Here is a 26,875-nt window from a genome sequence, read left to right as displayed (position 1 = left end):
GAACGTTGAAGAAGCGTCAAGAAGCCGATGTCAGGTGCTTCATCCTCTGGGTCTGGGAACAAGATTTAGTTGTTGATTGAATGAATGAAATTAAAAAGGTTTAGAGTTGAGACTACAGTCTGAGACTGGAAAATGGGATTACTCTTCCTAGGTCTTATGCCAATGGGTACCTCTGACCCATCAACCAGTGAACATTTGTTATATGGCTTTTATAAATGTATGGGTTCATTTTCTCAGGCAGAGCTAAGATGAAGGCTTAGGAGCACCTTTCTGATTATCCCTTCCAAACCAATATTTATATCATGCTTCAAAGGAAACATAAATCCAAACTGAAGGGTTTCAAATATCATAAATCATGAGGGCATTAAAGATGTATTCAAAAGATGATTCAAATGAGCTCATGGGTCAGACTTATCTGGATATATTTTTAATAACTCACACTATTGATCTATATCAAATCCTTCTATTGGATTGGAGTAAAATTTTGTTGGGTTTAAAGATCATTCTTCTATTAATGTCTTCTATTAATGCAGATGCAGTCTGGAAGCTGATAGGCAGGCTGAAAAGATCTTTTGAATCAGTAAGGCATACCTTTCCCATCTGAATAAGTTTTGACCAGGGTTCCAGGAAGAGGAAGGTTTAACATAAGTCAGGAAGGACTTTCAAATAACTTCTTCCTTGCCACCTGGCTGAACAATTGGTTTACCACCTATTTCATTATCTTTGTAATTGGACTTGTAATCTTATGTTAAATTTTTTGGTGTTTTCTTTGTTTGGAGGATGTCCTGAAACCCCCAGTGATGTGTTAACCATATAATAAACCTGTCAGAGACAAGATCATTCACTCCACACTGGATCTTTTTCTGTGTTTCTTATTTTCTCTATGTGTCTCCATCCCCTACCTTAAGCCTTTTTCCCCATTTGTTTTCCCAGTCCTTGACTTCCCTCCTAGGTGATTAGAATCCATGCAGATCTTTGAGGGGGCTGGACCTCTTCACAAACCCAACAAGAAGAAGTCTCAAGACTCTCCTACTGAAAACAACTTGAAAGGTAGGCACAGTGTATCTATTTTCATGGGAAAAGGGAGAGACAGGCTGGCTGAACACACTTCCCCACCCAGTGCTAAAGCCTGTGATAAGACCAGGCTGACTGTGTAAGCACCAGGCAGAGACTGCAGCCATGAGGGTTTGCCTCTGACCCACCACACATGGTCTATGTCTCTGGTAACATATGGCAGGAAGGAACTTGGTGGGGTCATCAGGCAGGATACCCTCCTCCATCCAGCACGGAGACCTGTGATAAGACCGGGCTGACTGTGTAAGCCCTGGCAGAGACCATAACCATGAGAGATTGCCTCTGACCCACGACACATGGTTCAGGGCTTTGACAAGGACTGCCAGGGAGGAACTGGGGTTGGGGGTTGGGCACCTGGCCAGACACTCTCAGCCAGCTCTCTAAAATGAAAAATTTGCCCCAGGGCAAGCCAGCTCAGCAGGTTAGCTCTACCTGATGAATCCAGTGTATCAGCAGAGTATTGAGAAAAGAGAATACTTGGCCTCAGGGCATAAGAGCTCAAGCTCTCTGGTTCAGGAAATCAACAGAGGGGTAAGTCTATATAGTCCACAGGGATTGGTGGGGTGGGAAGTAAATAAAATGAGTAAATAAAAGGGGGGAAAAACTACAATTGAAAACTTCAATGGGGAATAAGGACCAAAGAACAGAACCAATGGGCAAGGATGAGATCCAGGAAACATCAAGCAAAGCTTCAAAAAAACAGTAGAAAATTGCATGCAGACTACAGAGGAGCTCAAAAAGGAATTTAAAAATCAAATGAGACAGATTGAGGGAAAATGGCAAAAGGAAAATAGTAGCCTGAAAAGCAAAATAGGTCGTCTGGAAATAGAGGTACAGGCATTGAAAGCCAGAATTGACCTACTGGAAAATGATGGAAAATTTTTTCAAAGAAGAATGACTTGAAAGGAAGAAAGTAGTAAAAGGAAAAGGAGAATCAAAAGATCAAGGAAGAAATTCAGTCTTTAAAAATTAGAATTGGTCAAGTAGAAGCTAATGACTTCATGAGACACCAAGACATGACAAAATCAAAAGAATGAAGAAATTGAAGATAATATCAGACACCTCACTGGGAGAACAAATGACCTGGAAAATAGATCCAGGAGAGACAATTTAAGAATTACCAGATTACCTGAAAATCATGTTCCCCCCAAAAAAGCCTAGAAACCATACTACAGAAAATTATCCAAGAAAACTGCCCTGAAATTCTTGAACATGAGGGTAAAATAGAAACCAAAAGAATCCACAGACCATCTCCAGCATGAAATCCCCAATTAACAACTCCCAGGAATGTCATAGCCAAGCTCAAGAACTCCCGGGTCAATGAGAAGATACTAAAAACTGCTAGAAAGAAATAATTCAGATATCATGGAGCCCCAATTAGGATTACACAAGATCTGGCAGCACCCATACTGAAAGACTGGAAGCCATGGAATATGATATTCCAGAAGGCAAGAGACTGGGCCTACCACCAAGAATCAACTACTCTTCAAAACTGACTATATTCTTTCAGGGGAAACTATGGTCATTTAATAAAATAGAAGATTTCTAAGCATTCTTGAAAAAAAGACCAGACCTAAACATAAAATCTGATGCCCAAATACAGAATTCAAGAGAAAAACAAAAAGGTAAATAAGAAAGGGAAAAAAAAACTTAAGAGCTTCAATAAGGTCAAATGGCATGTACTCCTATATAGAAAAATGATATCTATAACTCTTTAAAAATGTCATCATTATCAAGAATCCACTATTTGACAAAAACTACAGGGAAAATTAGGAAACAATGTGGTAGAGATTAGGTCTAGATCAACATCTCATACCCTATACCAATATAAATTCAAAATGGGTAAATGACTTAAATATAAAGAGTGAAATCATAAATAAATTAGGTGAACATAGAATAGTTTGTCAGATCCATGGAAAAGAAAGGAATTTAAGATCAAGCAAGAGACAGAGAACATTAAAAAATGTAAAATGAATGATTTTGATCATATTAAATTAAAAAGGTTTTGTATGAACAAAACCAATGCAGTCAAAATCAGAAGGAAAACCAGAATCTCTGAAAAAGTTTCATAACAAAACTCTCTGACAAAGGTTTAATTTCTCACATATACAATAAACTAAGTCAAATATGCAAAAAAATCAAGCCATTCCCCAATTGACACATGGTCAAGGGATATGAATAGGCAATTTTCAGATGAAGAAATCAAAACTATCAATCATCACATGAAAAAGTATTCTAAATCTCTTATAATTAGAGAAAAGCAAATCAAAACAACTCTGAGGTACCACCTCACAGCTGGCAGATTGGCTAATATGAATTTAAAGGAAAGTATTAAATGTTGGAGGGGATGTAGCAAAATAGGGACATTAATGCATTGCTGATGGAATTGTGAATTGATCCAGCCATTCTGGAAGGCAATTTGGAACTCTGCCCAAAGGGCTTTAAAAGATTGCCTGCCCTTTTATCCAGCCATACCACTGCTGGGTTTGTACCCCAAAGAGATAATAAGGAAAAAGACTTGTACAAAAATATTTATAGCCTCACTCTTTGGGGGGAAAAAACTTGAAAATGAGAGGGTGTCCATCACTTGGGGAATGGTTGAACAAATTGCGGTATCTGATGGTGATGGAATGCTATTATGCTAAAAGGAATGATGAACTGAAGATTTCTATGTGAACTGGAAGAACCTCCTGAACTGATATGGAGTGAAATGAGCAGAACCAGAACACTGTATACAGAAACTGATACATCGTAGCATGATCAAATGTAACAGACTTTGCTACTAATAGCAATGCAATGATCCAGGACAAATCAGATGAACTTATGAGAAAGAACACTATCCACATCCAGAGAAAGCTGTGGGAATAGAAATGCAGAAGAAAAACATTTGATTGATGACATGGTTCAATGGGGATATGATTAGAGTTCTGGCTTGAAAAGATCATTCTATTGTAAATATGAATAATATGGAAATAGGTTTTGAACAATGATACATATATAACCCAGTGGAATTGTTTGTCATCTCTGGGAGGGGGGAGGGGTGGGAGAGAACATGAATTATGGAAACATGGAAAGCTATTCCTAATTAATTAATTAAGATATATATATATATATATATGGGTTCATCCCTTGTAGAAAATGAATAAAAACCAAAAAAACCTGTTAAAATTCTGGGGTTTACAGCCTGATACTGGTTTAGCTATCTCTTCTGTTTGGGAATTCCCATCCTCTTAAGATGGTAAACAATTTCATATAGATTTTACATGTGCAGTCATGTAAACCACTTGTCCATATTAATTATTTTTGTGGAAGAAAACTAAAATTAAAAAAGAAGAAAGAAAATTGCATAAAATAAAGGATGTTTCTGTCTGCATTCAGACTCCCTCAGTTCTTTCTCTAGAGGCAGATGGCATTCATATTGAATCATTTTCAGATTGTCTTGGATCACTGTGTTGCTAAGAAGAGCAGTCATTCACAATGGTTCATCCTACTGTATTGCTATTAGTGTATATGCAATGTCCTCCTGGTCCTACTCACTTCACTTTGTATCATGTAAATCTTTTCCTGGGTATGTTTTATGAAAGATTCTTGTATAGTTATACATCAAACTAGATGGAGTCTAAGAAAACCTCTGGTGCTAAGATTCTTTAGGTGTGGTCTTACAAAGTTATTGATGGAACCAATCCTGAATTAACTTATAGGCAAATTGAAATATCAGACCCAATAAAAGTGACTAGATATGATGGTACTTGTTGCAGTACCATGAAATGAATATTAGTGAAGAAATAAAACACAATCCTTCCAAATGCTTAGCATATATATATACATATATATAATATTAATATATTTTATTGTTCCATATCTGCAATGGCACACAATTAAATGACTTGGTGGTGATTGTGATTTGTTAATGAAATTCAATCCAGAGTCATTTATCATTTAAATTTTAATATCACATGAATATCTCTTATGTGCATACTGGAATACTTTAATTGATACAATTAGAAATAAAAAGTTATAGAGTTAAGGCTTTAAGGTGGCTTATAGTAATATTAAATACAAGATTATGGCTATGAAAAAGAATAATTTTAATTTTTAAAAGAGGAGAGAGGTATTATAAGGTACTTAAGCAAAGGCAAATTACATAATCAAATAAAAGATTATATGTGGCAACAGAAATAGAATAGTTAATCAATTAAAAAGGAGTAGTATGTATTATGAATAAGTATTACAAAAGATCTGACTCGTGTTAATTACTGTCATTGGCTACCAATTTTGGTCATGAATGTCCTGGCAGCTAAAGCCAAAATGAGAACAATTCTGATCATATAATTAAATTATTTATTCAAAGATTAAACTGAAGGCTTGCATAGAGAAAGCCATACCTTCCTTTGGTATTTAATTTAAGAAATTCATTACAGCTGTCTTTATATAAGGGTGTTTATGTGGAATGTAAGGAAAAATTTTTTTCCACTATGATTTTTCTAAAAGACAGAAATCTTTTTTAGTATTGAAATGATGTCATGGTGGGAAAAGAACCCTTTTTATATTTAGAAGCCTTAAATGGGAATTCTAGTGTTTTCACTTTTTAATTTAGGTTTTGGGGTTTAGGTTGGGGTAAGTCATTTCCTGTCTTTAGACCTGTTCTTTCTGTAAAATAAGGGGATTGGATTGAATGATCTTGAAGGCTCCTTTCACCTCTAAAATCCTATTTTCCTAAGAGCAAAAATCTGAAGATTTTCTGCAGGATAAATGCTTTTCTGTAGTTAGCTAAGATATGGTTCTATAGGCTACCCAAGTAAAAGTAAAAGTAAAATGGCCCAAGGACATTTTGCTTTTGAACTCTAACTTATCTAAGAACAAAAATGAGGATGATGTTGATTAAGATGTAGCCAGACTCCCTCCTTATCTTCTATCTTGAGTAATCTTGGAGCCAGTCACAGGTAGGTGCATTTTACTGGTGCAAGGAGAGTCCTCACACTTTAGCTCTTAAACCTTCAGAATGCAGAGTTGGCATCTGGTGCTAAACATTTCAAAGCCTGACATATCTGATGGTCCATATGCTGAGGCAATATGGAGTTGACAAGGAAAGCCAGTATTTGTCTCCAAGAGAGATTGGAATCTCTTCTGAGGCTTGATTGAGACCCTGAAAGTTTTGTGCATGCATTTGTTGTTGTTGTTGTTGTTGTAGTGGTGGTGGTGGTGGTGGTGGTGGTGATATCATGGTCAACTCTTCAGGACCCCATTTGAAGTCTTCTTGGCAAAGATACTGGAGTGATTTATCATTTCCTTCTCCAGTTCATTTTGCATATGAAGAACTGAAGCTAATAGGGTGAAGGGACTTCCCCAGGGTCACACAGCTAGGAAGTTTCTGAGGCCTGTTATGATGATAATAACAGATAGTTTGGAGAAGCAGATAAATGTGTCAGGGCCAACTAAAGCTTCAAGTTCAGAGCCAGAGATTGACAGGCTTCAGTGAGGAAAGGAGGGGGTAAAACACTCCTAATTCTCAAACCCCTCCCCCTCTAACTGCTTCTGCTTCAGTTGGTAATGAAGACAGGAATAGGATTCTTCTGGTAAGTTTCTCTTATGGCTGAAACCCCAATAATGTTCCTTTTCATTAATTTATATTCCTCTCAGGTCAGTTAGAGGAGATATAACAGCTAGCTATCTAACTGTTGATGACAGAGGAGATCTTAAACTGGCAGCCAACAGGATTCAAACTAAATATACAGACTGAATTGTAAGTATCTTCCAAATAATTATCAGGCACAGATTTGAAGGTAAAAAGTTATATTAGGAATTAACAAGGAAAATTAGAGAAGTTAATGAAGGTATTTGAATAAAGGAAAGGTGACCCTGAACTGTTAAATTGATGCCCCCTTCCCCCTCCTCACTGGAGGGATGAAGCACTTAACTAAAACTGGCTCTCTTGCTATAGATAAATATCTTACTCTCTAATTACTAAATAATTATATAATTATATTAATGAAGAATAGTAATAACAAATAGGCTAACTCTATGAGTAGAAACCACTGGCTTAAACTACAATGGCCACCTCAGGAGAAACCCCAAGTCAGGAGAATCAAGCAGAGTGTCTGCTCACATCCATTCCCACAAATTAACTGTCTCCAACCCTTCTCAACTGCCCCTCACCCAAAGTTCTCCAGGGGGGGGTCCCCTGGAATTCTGGGTGAGGCTCTCCCTGTACCTTTGCAAGGATTCCATGCTTTGCATCTGCACACAACAGGCCAGAGTTGAACTCAGGAAAATGAGTCTTCTTGACTCCAGGCCTGGCACCCTGTCCCTTATACCACCTAGCTGCCCCACACCCCCTAGTTACCCCAATCTAAAAGAAGGATGACAGTCCTGCCAATATTGAGGGCAGTTCTAGGTTGAGCACTTTGACCTTTAGGCTGTCACACTTTGAGTCGGACTTGTGGGTTCACCTGGGTAAGTTATCAACAATAGAAATCCCCTCATCAAGCCACTTTGGTATTAGAGTATTGAACAGCTATGCTGTCCAAATGGCCATAAAGTCCCTGAATTCCATGACCAATTGAACAATAGACACAAGCAAAATCTACTAAAAGCAATTGAGTAGAAAGTGATATCTCAGTCCTGAAGAGTCAAATGCTTTCACCAGAAGGGGTTTGCTTTGTGTTATCTGCATAGGTTGACATAGAAGAGGTTCAAGAGATCTTCAAGCTTGGAGTTTTGAGTTTTGGGTGGCCACTTAGGGAATTATACTATGGGAATGCAGTGAATTAGCTAGCTATCTCCACCTAATAGTAACTCCAAACTGTCAATGCAAACCTTTTCAGACTTACAGCATGTAAGAGCGAAAAGGACCTTCCTTGTCAGGGAGCTCGTCCAAGTCCTTTATTTTACAGCTATAGAAACTAGGATGTAGGGAGGACAAAGTGACTTGCTCAGGTTCACACATCTTATTAGAAAGAAGGAGAACTTCAGGCTTTCCTGACTCTGACACGAGTATTTTTTCCAGTAAGATCCATCTTTGTGCTATTGATAGGGAACAAATTGTGGGCCTCCAAATGACTATTAGTTGACGCTACTTGGGGATGTCTCCAGTGGCCATCCCAAGAGTTGAGAAAAGAGCTCAGGAATTAGGTTAGTTGGATTAGAAAAGTGGCGATTAAAGCTGTTCAGCTGGCACACATTTCCATTCATGCCAGCTACAATCAACAACACGGAAACCAGCTGACTTCACTAATTTATGGCCTTGCTCATTCATCTCCTCCACGTGGCAATAAAATGGCATGTCATTCTCCTGAAAATATTGCACAAAAGTAGCCAAAATCCACTTTGCAATGTTTTTCTCTCGATATTCAGGCAGGGTATAACTCATTCTCAGTTCACCAGTTTGTTCCATTATAAACCAAGAGACAGGACTCCCTTCTGGACCCAGCAGACAACATCCGGGGAAGCTTTGGAGGCAGCGTTTGATATATCTCAAGCTCCTCTCATTCCGCCCAAATTTCCAGTTGTCGTTCACAAGTTTAGCATGGGAAACATCCAACAGGGAAGGTCTGAGGTTGTCATTTGTACTGCAAAGGAAAACACTGTTAGATCTCTTGTTGGTTTCCCAAACAGGTCCTGTGCCTTCCCACTATTAGATCTTCGTTCCTCATATTTTCTACATTTGTAATTTCCCACAAGTTAACGTCTATCATCTTCCCCATCTGTTGAGAGCCTCCCTATCTTTCAAGGCCCATTGCAAGAACCACCTCCTTCAGGTGGCCTCTTTTGGTCCTTCCATTTGGAATTAATCTTTCCCTAACTTTTCTTAGCAACTCGTTTTTAAATTTGTAGTATTTCCTTCTTGTCTACATACTTTATCACCATCACTAGACTGTCAGCTTCATAAGGATTAAGACAACCTGATCTTCATCTTCGTATCTCCTATAACACCTAACCTAGTGCATTACACATGGCTTAGTATTGATTGGACAAATAGACAAATTTCTTTATTCCATATTGACTTTCAGTGTTTCAAAAGAACTTTAATCAGCAAGAACTGATTTGACCAAAAAAAAAAAAATCAAATATGGTGGATGTTCTTCATCTGTTATTGTTCTCCCTCTCTACCCCCAAAATCATCACTGGATGTTGAACCCACTGAGTACAAGGTCCTTCATGCTTAGCTACATGGGTCATCCAAAGAGAGTTATATAGTCTATTTCGTAGGCCCATACTCAAAGCCTATCCAGTTTGGGAGCTCTTCCACAGCTTCTTGGCATAGCATTCAAGAACCCAGAACCACTGAAATACCACAGAGGCAAGTGACTGGTGTTTAATTTGCCACATATCTCCCTTTTACATCACAAGGCTTACATCATAGAGCTAACCCTTGGATTATCAATAACCCATGACATGGGTTGAACCAAATTTGGGACACTGAAAGGAGAAATGACTTATCTAGGATCACAGAGTCAGTATGTGTCAGAAGCAGGGCACAAACCCAATTTATCCTGACTTAAAGACCATCTCTCTATCCACTTTGCCAGAGTACCTATCTTTTTAGACATATATCATGTTTTATTATGGATTGTTTTCCTGTATGTGAATCAATGAATAGAGCACTGGGACTAGAATTGGGAAGATCTGTGTTCAAATCCAGGCTCAGTCACTCACTAGCTGTGTAAGCCTGAGCAAATCACTGATGCTGTGGCTACCTCAGTTTCCTCATTAATAATAGCAGTTAACTCCTAGAGTGATTGTGAGGATCAACTGAGATAACATCTCTAAGCCACTCTCCAAGTATTAAAATGCTCTATAAATGCTGGCTATTTGCCTTACTCTTATGTATCTGAGGACCTGTTCATTAAAGAATCATGGGTGGCTACTTTATGGCTGCTCTCTCTTGTTCATTAGAAGTCTCATGGGAGAAAATTAACTCTCACTTTTGCATCTGTCCTCTTCTCCATATTGATACAGTCCTGGTGCAAATTCTCCTCACCTCTCACTTACAACTATTATATCTCTCTGTCTCAGTCATCTCTCTCCTCTACCTCATCCTCCACACAACCAAGAGAATTATTTTCCTAAGATATAGATCTGGTCATAGGAGTGCCCAATTCACTGACCTCCAATGGCTCCCTATTCCTCCTCACAACAAAAATGAACCCCTTTGTTTCTCATTTAAAACCATTTCAAACATAACCCCAAACTCCTCTCCTAGTCCTTTTTATGCACTATTCTCCTTTATGTACTCTATGATCCAGAAAAAACTGGGCTTTTTGCTATTCCTCTTACATAATGCTCCATTTCTACATCAGTTTGCATCAATGGTCTTCCATACATGGAATATACTCCTGATCATGTTTTCTTCTTACAACCCCATCTCCCTTCAAAATTCAGTGAAAGAATGACCTACATGAAGTCTTTCCTCATTCCCCTGCATTCCCTCCTCCTAGCTTGTTTCATCCTATTCAATCCTCATATCTATTTTATAATACATATGTGTATAGATACATGCACACATACATGCACCCAAGTATGTGTAATATGTGTATGAATATAATCCCCCCTCCAGAGTATCCTCCTTGAACATAGAAAGCAATCCACTTTCTGGGCTCTGGACACAAAGTAGGTGTCTAGTGAATGCTTGTGGGTTATTGATTGTTGACTGATGATTTCCTACCCTCTGAACATCACATTTTCTAAATTCTTGACTTTGCGAGATGTACTCAGTTTGCTTGGGTTGAAGGTATGATATTTTGGAACATCATCTTTCATGTAGAGAAACCTCTTAGAGTAATCCACATGCACTGACTTTAAAGCCACAACTTCTCTGATCTTTTCATTCAAACCATTTTGGCAACCTGGAGAAAGGAGGAGAGTATATATTATATAGAGCTTAACTTCCCCAGCAAAGAATCATAGGAGCAGAGATTTAAAGCTACAATGGATTTTAGGACCATAAAGTGTCCCCTAATTTGACACAGGGAGAAACTGAGGCCCAGAGAAGCTAAGTGACTTGCCTAAAGTCATTCAGTCAATAAGTGCTGGAGGCAAAATTCAAACTCAATTCTTCCTGAACCCAAGTCAATCTCCTATGCCACCTGGCTTAGAAATAGCTTAGAAATGGTAGACACCTCAAAAGCTATAGTTTTACAGATAAGGAAACTAAGGATGAGAGATAGTCAAATGACTTTAATAAGTGTCTGAAGCAGGATTTGAGCCTCAGTCTTCCTGATTTGAAGTCCAGTCCCCTATCCAATAGGTGATACTATTCTTTACTGAAAGAGTATTAGTGAGAAAAAAAAATGAGATTCTATGTCATCCCTTTCCCTCTCTCAACCTCAGTTTCCTTATATTTAAAATAAAAGTAGGGGAAGGGAATCAGCATTTATTATATACCTACAATATGCTTTGCACTAAGCTAAGTATTTTACTGATTTTTTTAAAATTTAATTATGGATTTGGACTAGATGGCATCTAACATCTCTTCCATTTCTGTGAATATTTAATAATCCAGGGCATCCTTAAATTACTTTCCTGTTGTGAAAATTAGAAAATCTTAGAAAATTAGAGAATCTTGAACCCTTGGACTTCATCTCCCAGAATTCCTTTCCCTTTCATTCCCAAGTTGCATGCTTGCGTTGTTTGTATATGGTTGTGTGTTACCTCGCTCTCGCTCTCTTTTTCCCACACGTGTGGCTGGGAAAGCTGGCTTTCTTTACTGAGGTTTTTCTTCCCTTACTTCAAGTTATTATTAATAAACTTTATAAAATATAATACTTGGAGTATATGGATATTAATTTTTAATCTTACACCATCCAGCAAAATGAATTGGTTAGTTATTGTTCTCTAACATCTGCTTGACTTTTCTCACCTGTGACTGAGCACAGAAATAAAAGAGACAAGGTATAAAACTGGTTTTAGAAATGTGTCCATTACCTACATCCTTATGTGATGACCCAGACTTTAGGGTCCAGTTCTGGTGTAGGCAGTATTCAATGGTTCCCATTTCTCCCAGTCAGAAACAAAGAGAAATCTCTCTTCAGCACTCCCATGGAATTTTGTACCTCTCTTAAGCGAGAAGAATAGTTTCATAATAGAATGCTAGAGCTAGAAGGGACCTGAGAGGTCATCCATGACAATTCCCTTATTTTCCAGAGACTGAAATAAGTTATCTCAAAATCACACAGTGAAAAAGAAATGGTGCCAAGACTAGAACTCATATAACCTTCATCTGAGTCCAGGGCTCTTCTTCCAATCCAATGCCTTCTGCACAACAGGGTCTCCTCTAAAGATAGATGTTCAGTATGTGAAACAGTGATATACTTAGAGTTAGTAGGTCCAAGTTCAAATTCCAGCTCTGTCTCTTATCAACTGTGTGGCCTTGGTCAAGTCACTTCATCTTTCTGAGATTCAGTTTCTCTAGTCTGAAACTGGTGATTGATAATACCTGCTCTCCCCGCCTTCCTCATCAGGCTCTCATTTGTATAAAACATATGTACCTCTTTTGCCATTTCGACCAGATTATAAACTCCTTCAGAGCCCACATCATGCTACATTCACCCTGGTAATAACCAAACCTAGCATGGTACCATGTATAGAGTAAGCAGAATAGGAAGCATGAAGAAGGGTATGGGACACTGGCCTTAGACTCAGAAAGATTTTGCTTCAAATCAGGCTTCTCAAACTCATTAACTCTGTGTGTGTGTGTGTGTGTGTGTGTGTGTGTGTGTGTCCCTTGGCAAAGTCATTCACCCTGAGCCTAAACTTCCTCTTTAATAATGCTAGGAATGCCTGCCTTACCATGTTGTTGTGAGACTCAGATGAAACCATTTTCCCTTTCCCTTGTACTCTCTACCTTGGATTGTGAGACTTTGTCTCCAGTTGATGACGTGATCGGATCCTAGGATCTCTGGCAATTTCTGAAGGTCCTTGGAGAAGATGTGGTAAGTGTTTGTGTAGTAATCCTTGTCATCAATCATCTCCTGCATGGGAGATAAAGATTGGGCTGAGGAAGGGCAGGTGCTATTAATACCACAATTTTATACATGAAGAAACTGAGGCAGAGGTGAAGTGCCTGGAGTTATATATTTAGTAAGTGGCTATGGCTGGATTTAGAATCAAGTGTTTCAACTCCATAGAGCAGTGATTCCCAAAGTGGGTGCTACCGCCCCCTGGTGGGTGCTGCAAAGATCCAGGGGAGCAGTGATGGCCACAGGTGCATTTATCTTTCCTATTAATTGCTATTAAAATTTTTTTAAAAATTAATTTCCAGGGGGCTAAGTAATATTTTTTCTGGAAAGGGGGCAGTAGGCCAAAAAAGTTTGAGAACCACTGCTATAGAGAGTTGAGTACCCAAAGCAGGGCAACCACTCTGTATTCAGGGAAATTTGGGTATCCTAATCCTAAAATTATACAAGTATGTCCCAATTAGTATAAATAATCAATTCTCTGAAGTGGTCACATATATTTGAATTCACATTATTTGGAATTATACTTATGTAAAATATAGTCATTGGTTCCAGCCAATGGAAATCTAAAGCTTGACTTTGAATAACAGAACCATTTTGAGGGATTGATTGTTTGCACTAATTAGGACATACTGTGCTTCCCTTAATGTTCTTCCAATTGGCACAATTAGCTGAAAAAGGAGCTACTTAGTAAGAAAGACAGGGCATAGACAGTGCTAATAAAGCATTCCTTCCATAAGTTGAAGGCACACTTTGCCACAAATATAAATATGCCAGTGGGAAGAGATGGAAAACAACTTGGTAAAGTATCAAAAGACACACATAAGGAACACTCATAGCCAAAACAATGAAACCATTCGTATTCTAGCCTTCCACCTACCTCCTGCCCCAGGACCCTCAAATCATATCCTTTTGCTGCTTGCTCTGGGAACAGCTTTTCTGCTGGTCAGGTTGCCCAATGGACCTCTCTAGGACTACACTGCTGGTTTCAAGTTCTCCTAATGGAGGAATTGCTATACTTCTAGACATTATCAAAGTGGGTTTAGGGATTGGAGGGGATAAAAAAAAGAATCTTCTTTTTTCCCCCTGCAGGATTGCAGAAGAGGCTTCAAGAGCAAGGTTAAAAGCCATTTCCTCACAATGGTTGGGTCCTTTTTTCTTTCTCGTCAACAATCATGGATGACTCCCTTCTCTTACAGAGCTTCTCCTATATTGCCTGAATTCAGAGCTGGAGACTTGGCTTTCTAAAGAGCTAGCTTTCCTTAACGTCTAAACTTCTTCCTTATTGTGGAATAAATCTCACTGCATTCTCTTAGCCCATACTAAAAAGATAAGGTAAAAAAGAATTAACACGGCAGAGCTCCCATAATGTGATGTAGGTGCGTTGCTGGGTACCAGTATTCAGGGGAGGTAAAACCTGTGTTGCTCATAGGAGCTCCCATATACATAATGAATACCATCAAGCAATTAATCAACCAATGAATATTTATTAACCAACTACTATGTGCCAGGCTCTGTGTTAAATCATAAGAACTTAAACATTCAAAGAAGGAAAAGTTATCCCCAAAAGTAACTGATTTGTAAAAGCAAACACATCACAAAACTGCTCATGATGCCTTCTTTCATGGAGGGGTGGGGAGAGAGAGAGTTATATTACTGGGTATTGTAATAATTAAAATGGGTTTGACAAATGTAAGAATTTTTTAAAAGTTGTGGTCACCACCTATAATCATTAAGTATTAAGTCAGAGACTGTTAGTAGCTTTAGTAGCGTTATTATAGCAAAATAGTGATGGTAAGAGTGGGAAATGTAGGAAGGAGGTAGAAAATATTGCCTAGCTAAAAATACCCTAAGTCTGGTCAGAGTGTCTCCAGACTGCAAATGCGAATCCAAATTCAACTCTCACCAGCTGAGAGTATCTCCAGCCAGGTGGTTCAACAACCAAAGACCAACACTGAAGAGGCTGAGCTGCAAAGGGCAGTCTCTCATGCCAAGGAGGCAAGAATCTCACCTGAGTAAGCATCCCTCTTCAGCCCAAGTCTCCAAAACTGAGAGCCGAATCTTCACCAGAATCCAAAGTTGGAATCAGAAAGCCAAAATTCAAAGTCACAAAAGAAACTCACAAGAGCTCATTCCCATGAGGCAAAAGACCACACAAGAGCTCCAGGGTCCTAGAGGCTCCCACTGATACCAATTTTTCTCCCCCCACCCCCCATTGTCTCTCCTCCATATACCTCAGGAATCAATCAGTCTCCCAATTTGCCTAGAAGGGGTAGTGCTTCTGGTCTTTTAGGGTATAAACTTCCTTTTCTAGTAAAAGGTTCTTACTAAGCGTGAAAGGTGGGGGACTCCAAGTTCTTGGTTGATTAACTTAAAATAAACAAAAGGAGTTTAAATTCTCTTTCATGGTATATTAATATGACAAACAAATGATTTTTAAAAATAGATAGAAGAAGCAAAAGAAAAACAAAAATATTTATTTTTATATGATTGGTTCCTGAAAATGCACAGGGTTTTCCAAGTGTACACAATATGAGCTCTGAAAATATTGCTCCTCTCTCTTTGGAGGCAACCAACCCTCTTTTCACAGCTTGCACTACATTGTTGGGTTACCCCAAGGAACTGATTATCCTTGGTCTAAGATGCTTTGTGGGTTTATATTCCTAAAATGAAGTGGAAATAGAAATGGAAAATCATACCAGGAATTTTGCCAGGAAAACTCCAAAAAGGTCATGAAGAGTAGGACACAACTGGAAAGAATGAACAACAAATTCCTAACACTATAGATCTTTGTTTTGTCTTCATCTACTAGAATGTGAGCTCCTTAAGGGTAGGTGTTGTGAGGTTTTATTATAATATCCCTGGTGTCTCCATTACCTTTACTTATCATTTCTACATAGGGAATGTCTTCACTTTTGTATTTGTGTCCCCACACTTAGCATAGTGTTGGACTTAAAAGGAGACTGGAAATTTAGCTCAGGTGTAGCAAATTTTCCACCTCCATAGCACATAGTAAGCACCTAATAAAGTATGTGTGTGTGTATCTAGAGGTATCTATAGACCTATCTGTAGTCATATGTGTACATATGTATCTAGTCATATATATGTGTATATATACATATATGTATCTATAGTTATATGTGTGTATATATGGAAAATGAGAGAGAGAGAGAGAGAGAGAGAGAGAGAGAGAGAGAGAGAGAGAGAGAGAGAGGCTGAGGCAAAGAGAGAGAGAATATATGTCGTTATTTTTCTTCATTTTCCAAGAGGATCAATGACATCCCAAGATGATGTCTTAACTTGTGTATAGACTAGATTTAAATGAGTCAGAGATGCACAAAGTCATCAACCTCACTTTCTTTTCCAAAGTTATTGAAGTTCAGTGACAAGGCAAGAGTCATGGTGAATAGTGTTGTCCTGGGATGCAGTAGATAACCTTGGCTTCTTTGATGTCTAGCCAACCTCTAAATGCTTTATCCTTTAAATCACTTTAGCCACTTTCATGGATGTAGAACAGGTTGTTCTGATCTGCCCACTGCACAGAAAGAAGTCTTCACATATTTGGGGTTGACGTCTCCCTAAGTCACCAATGGGTTTGTGGCCCATCAATTGCCCTCAATCTGGATTAGTCAATCTGCCAAGATGGTTCACCTGGGTGAGGTCCTGTGCTTGGACTGATTCTTGGAGCTGATGAGAGTTGGTGAAAGGTAGTCAACAAAGTTAGATGAGTCTCCTTGAAGAGATACTAGTCCATCTTGAATACCTATACATCCCATATGTTCATATATGTGGATATATTTCATATCTGTACACACCCATGTATACATGTGAATATTATATATATATGGATATACACTCATAACCATACATAAATATAAAATTTCTATATAAAATTTGACACTATGTGTCAAGCACTATGTTAAGTGCAGCAACACAAATACAAAAGTAAAGATAGTCCTTGCCCTCAAGGAGTTTACATTCTAAGAAAAGGAGACAACACAAAGAGGGGAGTGTTATAATAGCTTTTAGGAACTCCCTTCTTTGGGTTGTCTCCCTCTCTTAGAATGTAATATATTATATAAATATGATATATTTCTATATAAATATATTATGTAAATAATATATTAAATATATTGCTTTAATTTATATATTACATATAATATATAGCTTTATATATAGTAGAGATAGCTATATAGGCATATAAAATATTTGCTGTTTGTACTATAGTGTATCATGTGTGTATATATATATTGATTGATGGGGTGGGAAGAAAGTGAGAGAGAAGAAGAAAGAAGGGAAAAAGTTAAATGATGATCTGCAGTATTAGGAGTGACTATATTTTTTAAGAGAAGTCTCAGTTTTTTAAGTAGGCTTGAAATTGTCCTCAAATCACATAAAAAAGTAATGGGATTTAGAACTGGGTTAATGTTAAGGATGTAGGTAGGTTGTTTTTAATGATTTTTACAATAAATGAGACAAAGAATCTTTGCGTAACAAATGTGGATTATCACATAGTCTTTCAGATATGGTTGATGTATTATCTGGTTTTGTGAAACTGCTTTTTTTTCCCCTTAAATTTTTCTTTCAAGGGATTGCTTGATGGGTATAGAGGGAGAAGGGATGCTTTTTTAAAATGAGTATGATATGAGAGCAAGATGGATCAATAAAAACAAGATAAAAATGTCAAAATTTAGTAAGTTATAGAATCAGGGAAGATAATTTCTAGGAATTATAATAGATATTTCAAGCATTCAACTAAGCAAAATTTATCCCCCCAGAAGTTGGACTGATTTTGTAAAGGAAACACTCACAAAAGTGTCATTCTAATTAGAGGTTCAAAACAAAAGAAAAACAAAAGTATTCATTTTTATATGGTTCATTCATGAGAACATACATGGTATTCCATGTATATGTAAGTCCTGAGACTATGAAGAGTTGTCCCTTTGTGAATGTCTGTCTCTGTCTTTCTCTGCTCATCTGCTGCTCTGGCTCTCTCTGCCTCTTTCTGTCTGTCTGCTTCTCGTTCATCCTTTTTCTGATCTCCTTTTCTCTGTCTCTATCTTTATCTGTCTCCATGTCTCTGTGTCTCTGTTTCTTTTTCTCTTAGAATGTAGGTTGACAGGAAAGAAGAGATGAGAATATTTTCCTTTGGGTGACTGGCAGGAAAGAAGTCAGGAAGACACACTATTATCAGTTCTTTTTGACAAAGTTCTCTATATATTTTAGATGTGAGATCTCTTTCTGAGAAATTATCTATAATCCCCCCCTCAATGTATTGCTTTCCTCATCTTGGCTACATTAGTTTTGTTTGTATAAAAACTTTTGATTTAATGTATTCAAATTATCCTTTTTACATTTCACAATGCTATCTCTAGTTTATTCATAAATTCTTCTAGCTATAAATCTGAGAGGTGATATATTCTTGTTCTTCTAATTTGTTCATATCTCCTTTTATACCTAAGTCATGTGTCCTTTTTGATTTTATCTAGATAAGTGGTATAAGATATTGATTTATATCTAGTTTCTGCCAAATAATTTTCTAGTTTCCCAACAATTTTTTGTCAAATAGTAAGATCTTATTCCAAAGACTTGGATCTTTAACTATTTCAAAAATAAGATTACTATAATCTTCTACAACTGTTTATTGTATGACTATTCTGTTCCACTGATTCATTTTTCTATTTCTTAGTTGGTACCAGATAGCTTTGATAATTATTGTTTTATAATACAGTTCAAAATCTGGTACTGCTAGATCTCCTTCCTTAACTTTTTTTCATCATTTTCTTTGATATTCTTGACCTTTTGCTTTTTCAAATAAATTTTGTTATTAGTTTTTCTAGTTCAATAAAATAATATTTTTTAGAAATTTAATTTGTATGTTATTGAATAAGTAGATTAATTTAGACAGGATTGTCATGTTAATTATGTTGACTCTGTCCACCCATGAACAATTAAAATTTCTCCAATTATTTAAATTTTATTTTATTTGTATGTAAAGTGTTTTATAATTATGTTAATATAGTTTCTGGATTTTGGGGGGAGATTTACTCCTTAGTATTTTATTCTATATATGGTTAATTTAAATCAGTTATCTCTTACTTTAACTTCTTGCAGGTATTGTTAGTAATATATAGAAATGCTAATGATTTTGTGTTTTTTTATGTCTTGTTACTTTGCTGAAAATATTGATCATTTCAATTGAATTTTGAATTGAATCTCTAGAATTTTCTGTATATGCAATCATATCATATATATAAAAAGATATAGTTTTATTAACTCTTTGTCCATTCTGATTCCTTCCATTTCTTTTTCTTCTCATTGCTATTGCTAGCATATCTAGTACAATATTAAAAAAATATTGGTGATTATAGACATCTTTGTTTCACTCTTGATCTTCTAGGGAAGTTTCTAAATTATCTCCATTACAAATAATATTTGCTCATAGTTTTAAGTATGTACTTTTTACTAATCTAAGAAAAATCCATTTGTACCTATGTTTTCAAGTATTTTTAATAGGAATTAATGTATTTTGTCAAAAGCTTTATTCTTGCATCTCTATATAATCATGTGATTTTTGTTACTTTTCTGTTGATGTAATCAATTAAGCAATTAAATTTCCTTATATTAAATCATCCCTGCATATCTGGCATAAATCTTTTCTGGTTATAATGCATAATCTTTAGGATATATTGTTGTAGTCTTCTGGCTAATATTTCACTTAGAATTTTTGCATCTCTATTCATTAATGAAACTGGCCTATAATTTTATTTCTCTGTTTTTACTCTTCTAGTTAAGGTCTCAATATCATATTTGTTTCATAAAAGGAATTTGGCAGAAATCCATCCTTATCAATTGTTCAAAAATTTTATTTAATATTGGAATTAGATACTCCTTAAATCTTTGGTAAAATTCTCTTATAAATCCATCTGGTCCTACTATTGTTTTTTTTAGAAAGTTCTTTTATAGCCTATTTAATTTCTTTTTTCCAGAATTGGTTTTTAAAAATATTCCATTTCCTCCTTTGTTAGCCTAGGCAATTTATATTTGTGTAAGAATTTATCCATTTCACTTAAATTATTAAATTTGTTGGCATATAATTTGGCAAAATGACTCCAAATAATTCTTTTGATTTTATATTCATTCATGCTAAATTCTTTTTTCATTCTTAATGCTAGGGATTTGGTTGTATTCTTTCACTTTAAAATCACACTCACCAATGATATATTGATTTTATTGATTTTTTTCATAAAACCAAGTGTTAGTTTTATTTGCTAATTTAATGGTTTTCTTATATTCAGTTTTGTTAATTTCTTTAATTTTTAGGATTTCCAAGTTGGCATTTAATTGGACATTTTCATATTGATCTTTTTCTAAAATTTTTAATTGTATACCTAATTCATTGATATGCTCTTTTCTTTCTCTATTTTATTAATATAAACATGTAGAGATACAAATTTTCCTCTAATTACTCTTTTGACTGTATCTTATAAGTTTGGTATGTTGTCTCATTACTATCGTTTTCTTTAATAAAATTATAGATTGTTTCTATGACTTGTTCATTAACTCACTCTTTAAGGATAAATTATTTAGATGCAGAGCCAAGATGGCAGAGTAAACCAGAGTAGCTACAAGTCACCATAAGAATCCTTTCCAACCAATATTAAAATATTGCCACAAAACAAAAACAGGAATGAAAGAACCGACAAGGAGATAGAGTGAAACAACTTTCTAGAAAAGAAAAACCTAAAAGGTAGGCAGAGAACATCTGGGACACGGGGGTGAAAGGGGAGCAGAGCCAGCAAGAGGCTGTAGCAAGGAGAGAAAAACAAACCAAGAGCAAGCCATACTCTCCCACCCCACATCTGCTGCTCCACTTTTGGAACCCAACTAAATCCAAGTCAACATTCAGATCCTGAGATCCTGCCTGAGACAAGCTAACCCACACCTCTTGAAATTTCAAACCTGTGGAGAAGTCTGGAATCTCAGGCCAGAGAAGTCTGGGCTGAAGTAGGTTGATCCATGTGGGCCCAGAGTGAATCCAGGAGTCCCAGTTGGGCTTGGGATGAGGACAAAGTTCACAGTTTGGGGTGACTGATAATACTAAGAGGGAGTCTGGATTTTTTTTGCCTAAAGTTCAGGGCAGAGCTCCAGGACAGGGCAATCAAGGGTGTGCCCAATTAGAGCAAGTACACAATAAGGTAAAAAATGTACACCTAAGCCCAAGACTATAATTTAAGTACTTCCTGACCTGATTAAGATCAAAGTAAGATAAAAGCTTACAACCAAGCAAATCTTTGAGTTAACAGGATCTCAAGAGTCAATTGAAGCAGCAGGTGGAAGGGGCTCTCAGAGCTCTCAGACCTCAGACTATCACATCATCCTCCAAGAACTGAAACTGGTAAAAACCTAGAAAACAAGCTGAGGATAGCATCAAGGAAAGAATGAAGTTTTAAGAGGGTACTCCAACTTCCCAGAAAACAGAGGCTACCTATAATTAGGTAGGGAAAATAAGCAAATAACAAAAAAACACCTAACTCTAAAGAATTTTTATGGAGACAAAGAACAAGGTCAGACACAGAAGGGGACAGGGAAAGCAAAGCAAACACATACAAAGTCCAAAAGAAAAATATTAATTGGGAACAGATTCTGGAAGAACTCAAAAAAAGACTTCAAAAACCAATTAAGAGAGGCATAGGAAAAGTGGGGAAGAGAAATGAAAGTGATGCAAGAAGATATAAGCCAATTAAAAAAGGAGAATCAAAAACTGATAGAGGAAAATCAGGCCAAATTGACCTTCTAGAAACTAATGTTTTCATGATAAATTAAGAAACAATAAAGCAGAATCAAAAGAATGAAAAAACAGAGGAAAATATGAAATATCTTATTGAAAAAACAACTGTTATGCACAAGGTAGGGATAATTGAAGGATATGAAGGACAGGGAGGTGCTTCTGTATGCTGGGCCTGACAAATTGGCCCAAGACCCTCAGGTAGTAAATAAATGTTCTGGTAACCACCAAGGCTTATGGGTAATAAACTCAGTTAAGTACCTGACCCCGCAAACAGTGCCCAAGCCAAAGTTATTGAGGGAGAAGCTATATATTTTGTTCAACAGCTCCTCTGGTTCCTTGGCTTGGGGTTAGGTTAAATGATAAAGGTTGGTAATAGTCTAGTTGTTGGTATTTAATTGGATAACACTAACTGACTACAATATTGGTAAATCCCTTTCCCCTTTGGCTATAGCTATTCACTTGATCTTGGAATGAATGCTAGACTTCACTTGAATCAAGTTTGAAAGGGGTTTAATGCTTTGACTCAAAGAGGGCAGGAATCAGGATAAGGAAAGAGGTGTTGGAAATGGCTATGCTATATCTAATGAGAGTTAAAATAATCTAATCAATGAGCAACAAGTTGGTAATTGGCTGGAGATTCTTCTCCCCCTCCCAGACCCTGGTCAGACCCGGCCATGGTCTAGACCAGTGATTCCCAAAGTGGGTGCTACTGCCCCCTGGTGGGTGCTGCAGTGATCCAGGGGAGCAGTGATGGCCACAGGTGCATTTATCTTTCCTATTAATTGCTATTAAAATTTTTAAAAATTAATCTCCAGGGGGCTAAGTAATATTTTTTCTGGAAAGGGGGCAGTAGGCCAAAAAAGTTTGGGAACCACTGCTCTAAATGATCACCCTAGTGCAAATATCAATAATATGGAAATGGGTCTTGATCAATGTCACATGTAAAACCCAGTTGAATTGCACATTGGCTAAGGGAGGTGGGTAAAAAGAGAGGAGGGAAAGAACCTGAATCATGGAACCATGGAAATTTTTTTTCTTAATTAATCAATTAAATAAAATTAAAATAATAATAATAATAATAAGATATCAAGAATATCAAGGGAAATAGTGGGAAAATATGTGAAGGATGGAGGGCTAACCCATACCAGATCTTAAAATGTACTATAAAGCAGTGATCATCAAAACAATATGGTCCTGGCTAAGAGATGGAAGGGTGGATCAGTAGAACAGACATGGAGTAGATAACCTCAGCAAGATAGTGTTCAATAAACCAAAAGATCCAAAAGAACCAAAAGCAAAAGAAAGCTTTTGGGACAAGAAGCCACTATTTGAGAAAAACTGAGAGGAAAATTGGAAAAGAGTATGGGAAAGATTAGGTTTAGATCAACATCTCACACCCTATAGCAAGATAAATTCAGAATGGGTAAATGACTTAAATATAAAGAGGGAAATTTTAAGTAAATTAGAAGTGAACATAGACTAGTATACCTGTCAGATCTGTTGTGGGAAAGGAAAGAATTTAAGACCAAGCAAGAGATAGAGAACATTAAAATTTTTAAAATGAATGATTTGATTACATTAAATTAAAAAAAAAATTTAACAAACAAAACCAATGCAACCAAAATTAGAAGGGAAGCAACAAACTGAGAAAAAATTTATAACAAAAAACCTCTGACAAAGGTCTAATTTCTCAAATTTATAAGAAGCTAAGTCAATTATACAGAAAATCAAGCCATTCCCCAATTGACAAATAGTCAAGGGACACGAATAGGCAGTTTTCAGATAAAGAAATCAAAACTATCAATCATCACAAGAAAAAGTGTTCTAAATCCTTCCTGATTAGAGAAATGCAAATCAAAGCAATGCTAAGGTACCACCTCACACCTAGCAGATTGGTCAATATGGCAGCAAAGGAAAATAATAAATGTTAGAGGGGTTGTGGCAAAATTGGGACACTAATGCATTCCTGGTGGAATTGTGAATTGATCCAATCATTCTGGAAGGCAATTTGGAACTGTGTCCAAAGGGATTTAAAAGAGTGCATATCCTTTCATCCAGAAATACCACTACTAAGTTTGTACTCTAAAGAGATAATAATGAAAAATGCTTCTACAAAAATATTCATAGCCACACTCTTTGTAGTGGAAAAAAATTGGAGAATGAGAGGGAATCCCTCAATTGGGGAATGGCTGAATAAATTGTGGTATATAATGGTGATGGAATACTACTGTGTTGTAGGGAATGATGAACTGAAGGATTTCTGTATGAAATGGAAGAACCTCCAGGAACTGATGCAAAGTGAAATGAGCAGAACCAAGAGAACATTATACACACAAAGTGAAACACTGTGAAATAATGCAATGTAATGGATTTTGCTAATACAAGACAATCCCAAAGGACTTATGAGAAAGAATGTTATTCACATTAGGAGAAAGAGCTGTGAAAATAGAAACACAGAAGAAAAACAAATGGCTTGTTGTTTGTTTATATGGATGTGATTTGGGGTTTTGACTTTAAAAGATTGCTTTATTGCAAAAATGAATAAGATGGGGAAAAGTACACGTGATAACATTTGTATAATGCAGTGGAAGTGCTTATTGGATCCGGGAGTGGGGAGGGTAGAGGGGACGGAAAAGAAAATGAAATATGTAAACATAGAAAAAGATTTTTAAAATAAAATTTTAAAAGACTAAGTTATTTAGTCTCCAATTAATTTTTATTCTGTATTTCCATGATCCCTTATTAAAAACAACTTTATTGCATTATAATCTGAAAAGATATATGGTTAATTAAGTACCATGTGATGCTGAGAAAAAGTATATTCCTTTCTATAAGCTACTTCTTACCCTCTTATTTATTCATATAAACAACCTCTATTTTTCCCTCCCTTTTCTTATTCCCTTGCCTTCTCTTTTCTTAATCTTAATCTTGCCTAAGATTCCTTCTTTTAATTTTTATACCTCACCCTCTCATCTTCTTATAAGTTAAGAAAAATGTTATCCTTCTATATGTATATATTATTCCCTCTTTTACCCAGACCTAGTGAGAATAAGATACTAGTATTACTATCCCTCTATCCCCTCTTCGTTCATTATAACATTTCTTTCATTTATGACTTTTTTATATAAGATGATTATTCTAATTCATCCCTCTCATTCTATTATATTCATTTTGATCTTAAGCTTCTATTTATAAATGTCCTTTAAAGTCACCCAATTAATGATATCATTCTTAAGGTTTAAGCATATAATTTTCCCATATAGAAGCAAAAAAGGAGGGGATTCAATGGTGTCTTAGGTGGTAGAAGGAAGTCTTCTGTATCTATCAATAGAAATTCCTTAAACTTAATGACCCTTTTCTAATATCTTTGTGTTCTCTGGACATACCTGTTTCTGAGGTCTGGTGATAACAGTCTGATAGTCTGGCCAGGAGTCTACTAGCACCTCCAGGTTGAAGGGGTTTCCATGATGGATGTGAAAAATGGAGCCAAATACCTAAAAGAGTAGACAAAATCAGATGAGTCTAGAAACTTCAGGCAGTAAACTGGAGTGGAAAATAGATCTGAGAATGAAGAGAATGAAAGGACTCTCCCAGCATGAACTGTTCTAGTAGTATCATCGAGTGTTACAATATCAAATCCCACTAATGTTCTGTCAGCATCATAGAAAATGTCATTTTCCCTATCCTCTCTTCCTATCCTGTCTCTATATTCCTATCTTACCCCTTTCAATCCTGTCCAGATTCTTCAGTAAGGAAATATGGGGAGAGATGAATCATCTCACCCTGGAGATGCTCCTGGCCCTGAGGCCCCCTTGGCCAACTGGTAAGTTCCTGCCCAGAATCAACCTTTCAGAATGTGTTCAGATCATCTATGGTAGCTTCTCTTTTGGATCTACTCCCGAGTCTCCAGTCTTTTCTAGCTTGTTGTATCACATGGGAACCCCTATTCCCATCAGCTTTCTTTCATGTATCGTCCTCTGTCATTAGACTATAAACTCCTTAAGAGTAGTGCTTTATTTCTTCTTATATTTGAGTTTCCATCACAGTTCCTGGAATGTAATACTTTCTCTCTCTCTCTCTCTCTCTCTCTCTCTCTCTCTCTCTCTCTCTCTCACTCTCACTCTCTCTCTCCTTCTTCTTCTTCTCTTTTTGTTTCTTTCACTGAATCTGTCTCATTTTTCTCCTTCTCTGATCTCTTTGTGTCCTGCCCTCTTTTTTTCTCTGTTTTTCTTTCTCTCACTTTTCTAGAATCTAGGAGAAAAGTAACAATCTAAGGAACAGACATTGTGAGACACTTTACAAATAAAGAAATGGGGACAGCTAGGTGACTCAGTGGATAGAGTGCCAGACTTGGAGTCAGGAGGATCTGGGTTCAAATCTGACCTCAGATACTTGCATAACCCAGTTGCCTAGCCTTTACCACTCTTCTTTCTTGGAACCAATATATGTATCAATTCTAAGGCAAAAGGTAAGGGTTAACAAAAAAAAGAAAAGAAAAATAATGTAGATTCAGAAAATCAAAGGAAATTAATCATAATTCAATGCAGTTCCTCTCCAGTGACCTTCCTCCTCATCCTCCTCAACTTTAATGTAGAGCTTCTCTTCCACAGCCCAAAGGTATCACAGTGGAGCTCCACTTCTGTTTTTCAGGACTCCCTCCATATCTTACCTTCAGGGCCTCTGGGATGCTTTTGGTCAGAGATTGGTATAGAATGTGAAGCATCTTGGCCTCATGTAATTTAATCATCTTGGGTGAAACAGATTCTTCCTCTGCTTCTCAGAACAAAACAGGAAGGAGAAAAGATCTAGGACCAAGAAGGTAAAGCAGAAGACAAAATCAGCTTCATCAGTAAAGGAAAGGGGACACATAATTAGACAGCAGTAGTTCTTAAAGAGATCTGGGAGTTTTAGGGTGCTATAATCTTAGAATATCAGCATTGTGGTGTGGGTGCCAGAAAAGGTAATGAGATCTTGGGCAACATTAGGAGAGATAACACTTCCAGAAATGGGGGTGGAAAAGATCATCCCCCATCCTCTGTCCTAATCAGACTTTATT

The 26,875-nt window shown here is 36.8% G+C and overlaps 1 protein-coding gene across 1 annotated transcript; it reads right to left on the bottom strand.

The window, feature by feature from the left end:
• Nucleotides 1-8,230: 8,230 nt before the first annotated feature.
• LOC123251946 (glycine N-acyltransferase-like protein 2) lies at nucleotides 8,231-26,566 on the bottom strand. The gene is made up of 5 exons (XM_044681284.1): nucleotides 26,489-26,566; nucleotides 25,206-25,313; nucleotides 12,917-13,043; nucleotides 10,739-10,919; nucleotides 8,231-8,642 (listed from the first exon to the last, which is right to left on the bottom strand). Exons 1-5 carry the CDS (start codon nucleotides 26,564-26,566, stop codon nucleotides 8,231-8,233), a joined length of 906 nt encoding a protein of 301 aa, XP_044537219.1.
• Nucleotides 26,567-26,875: the final 309 nt, after the last annotated feature.

The sequence above is a fragment of the Gracilinanus agilis genome, chromosome 6 (genome assembly GCF_016433145.1).
Source record: "Gracilinanus agilis isolate LMUSP501 chromosome 6, AgileGrace, whole genome shotgun sequence".
Lineage (NCBI taxonomy): Eukaryota > Metazoa > Chordata > Mammalia > Didelphimorphia > Didelphidae > Gracilinanus > Gracilinanus agilis.
The sequence above is the reverse complement of the archived record's forward strand: the minus strand, read 5'-3'. Positions and strand labels throughout refer to the sequence as shown.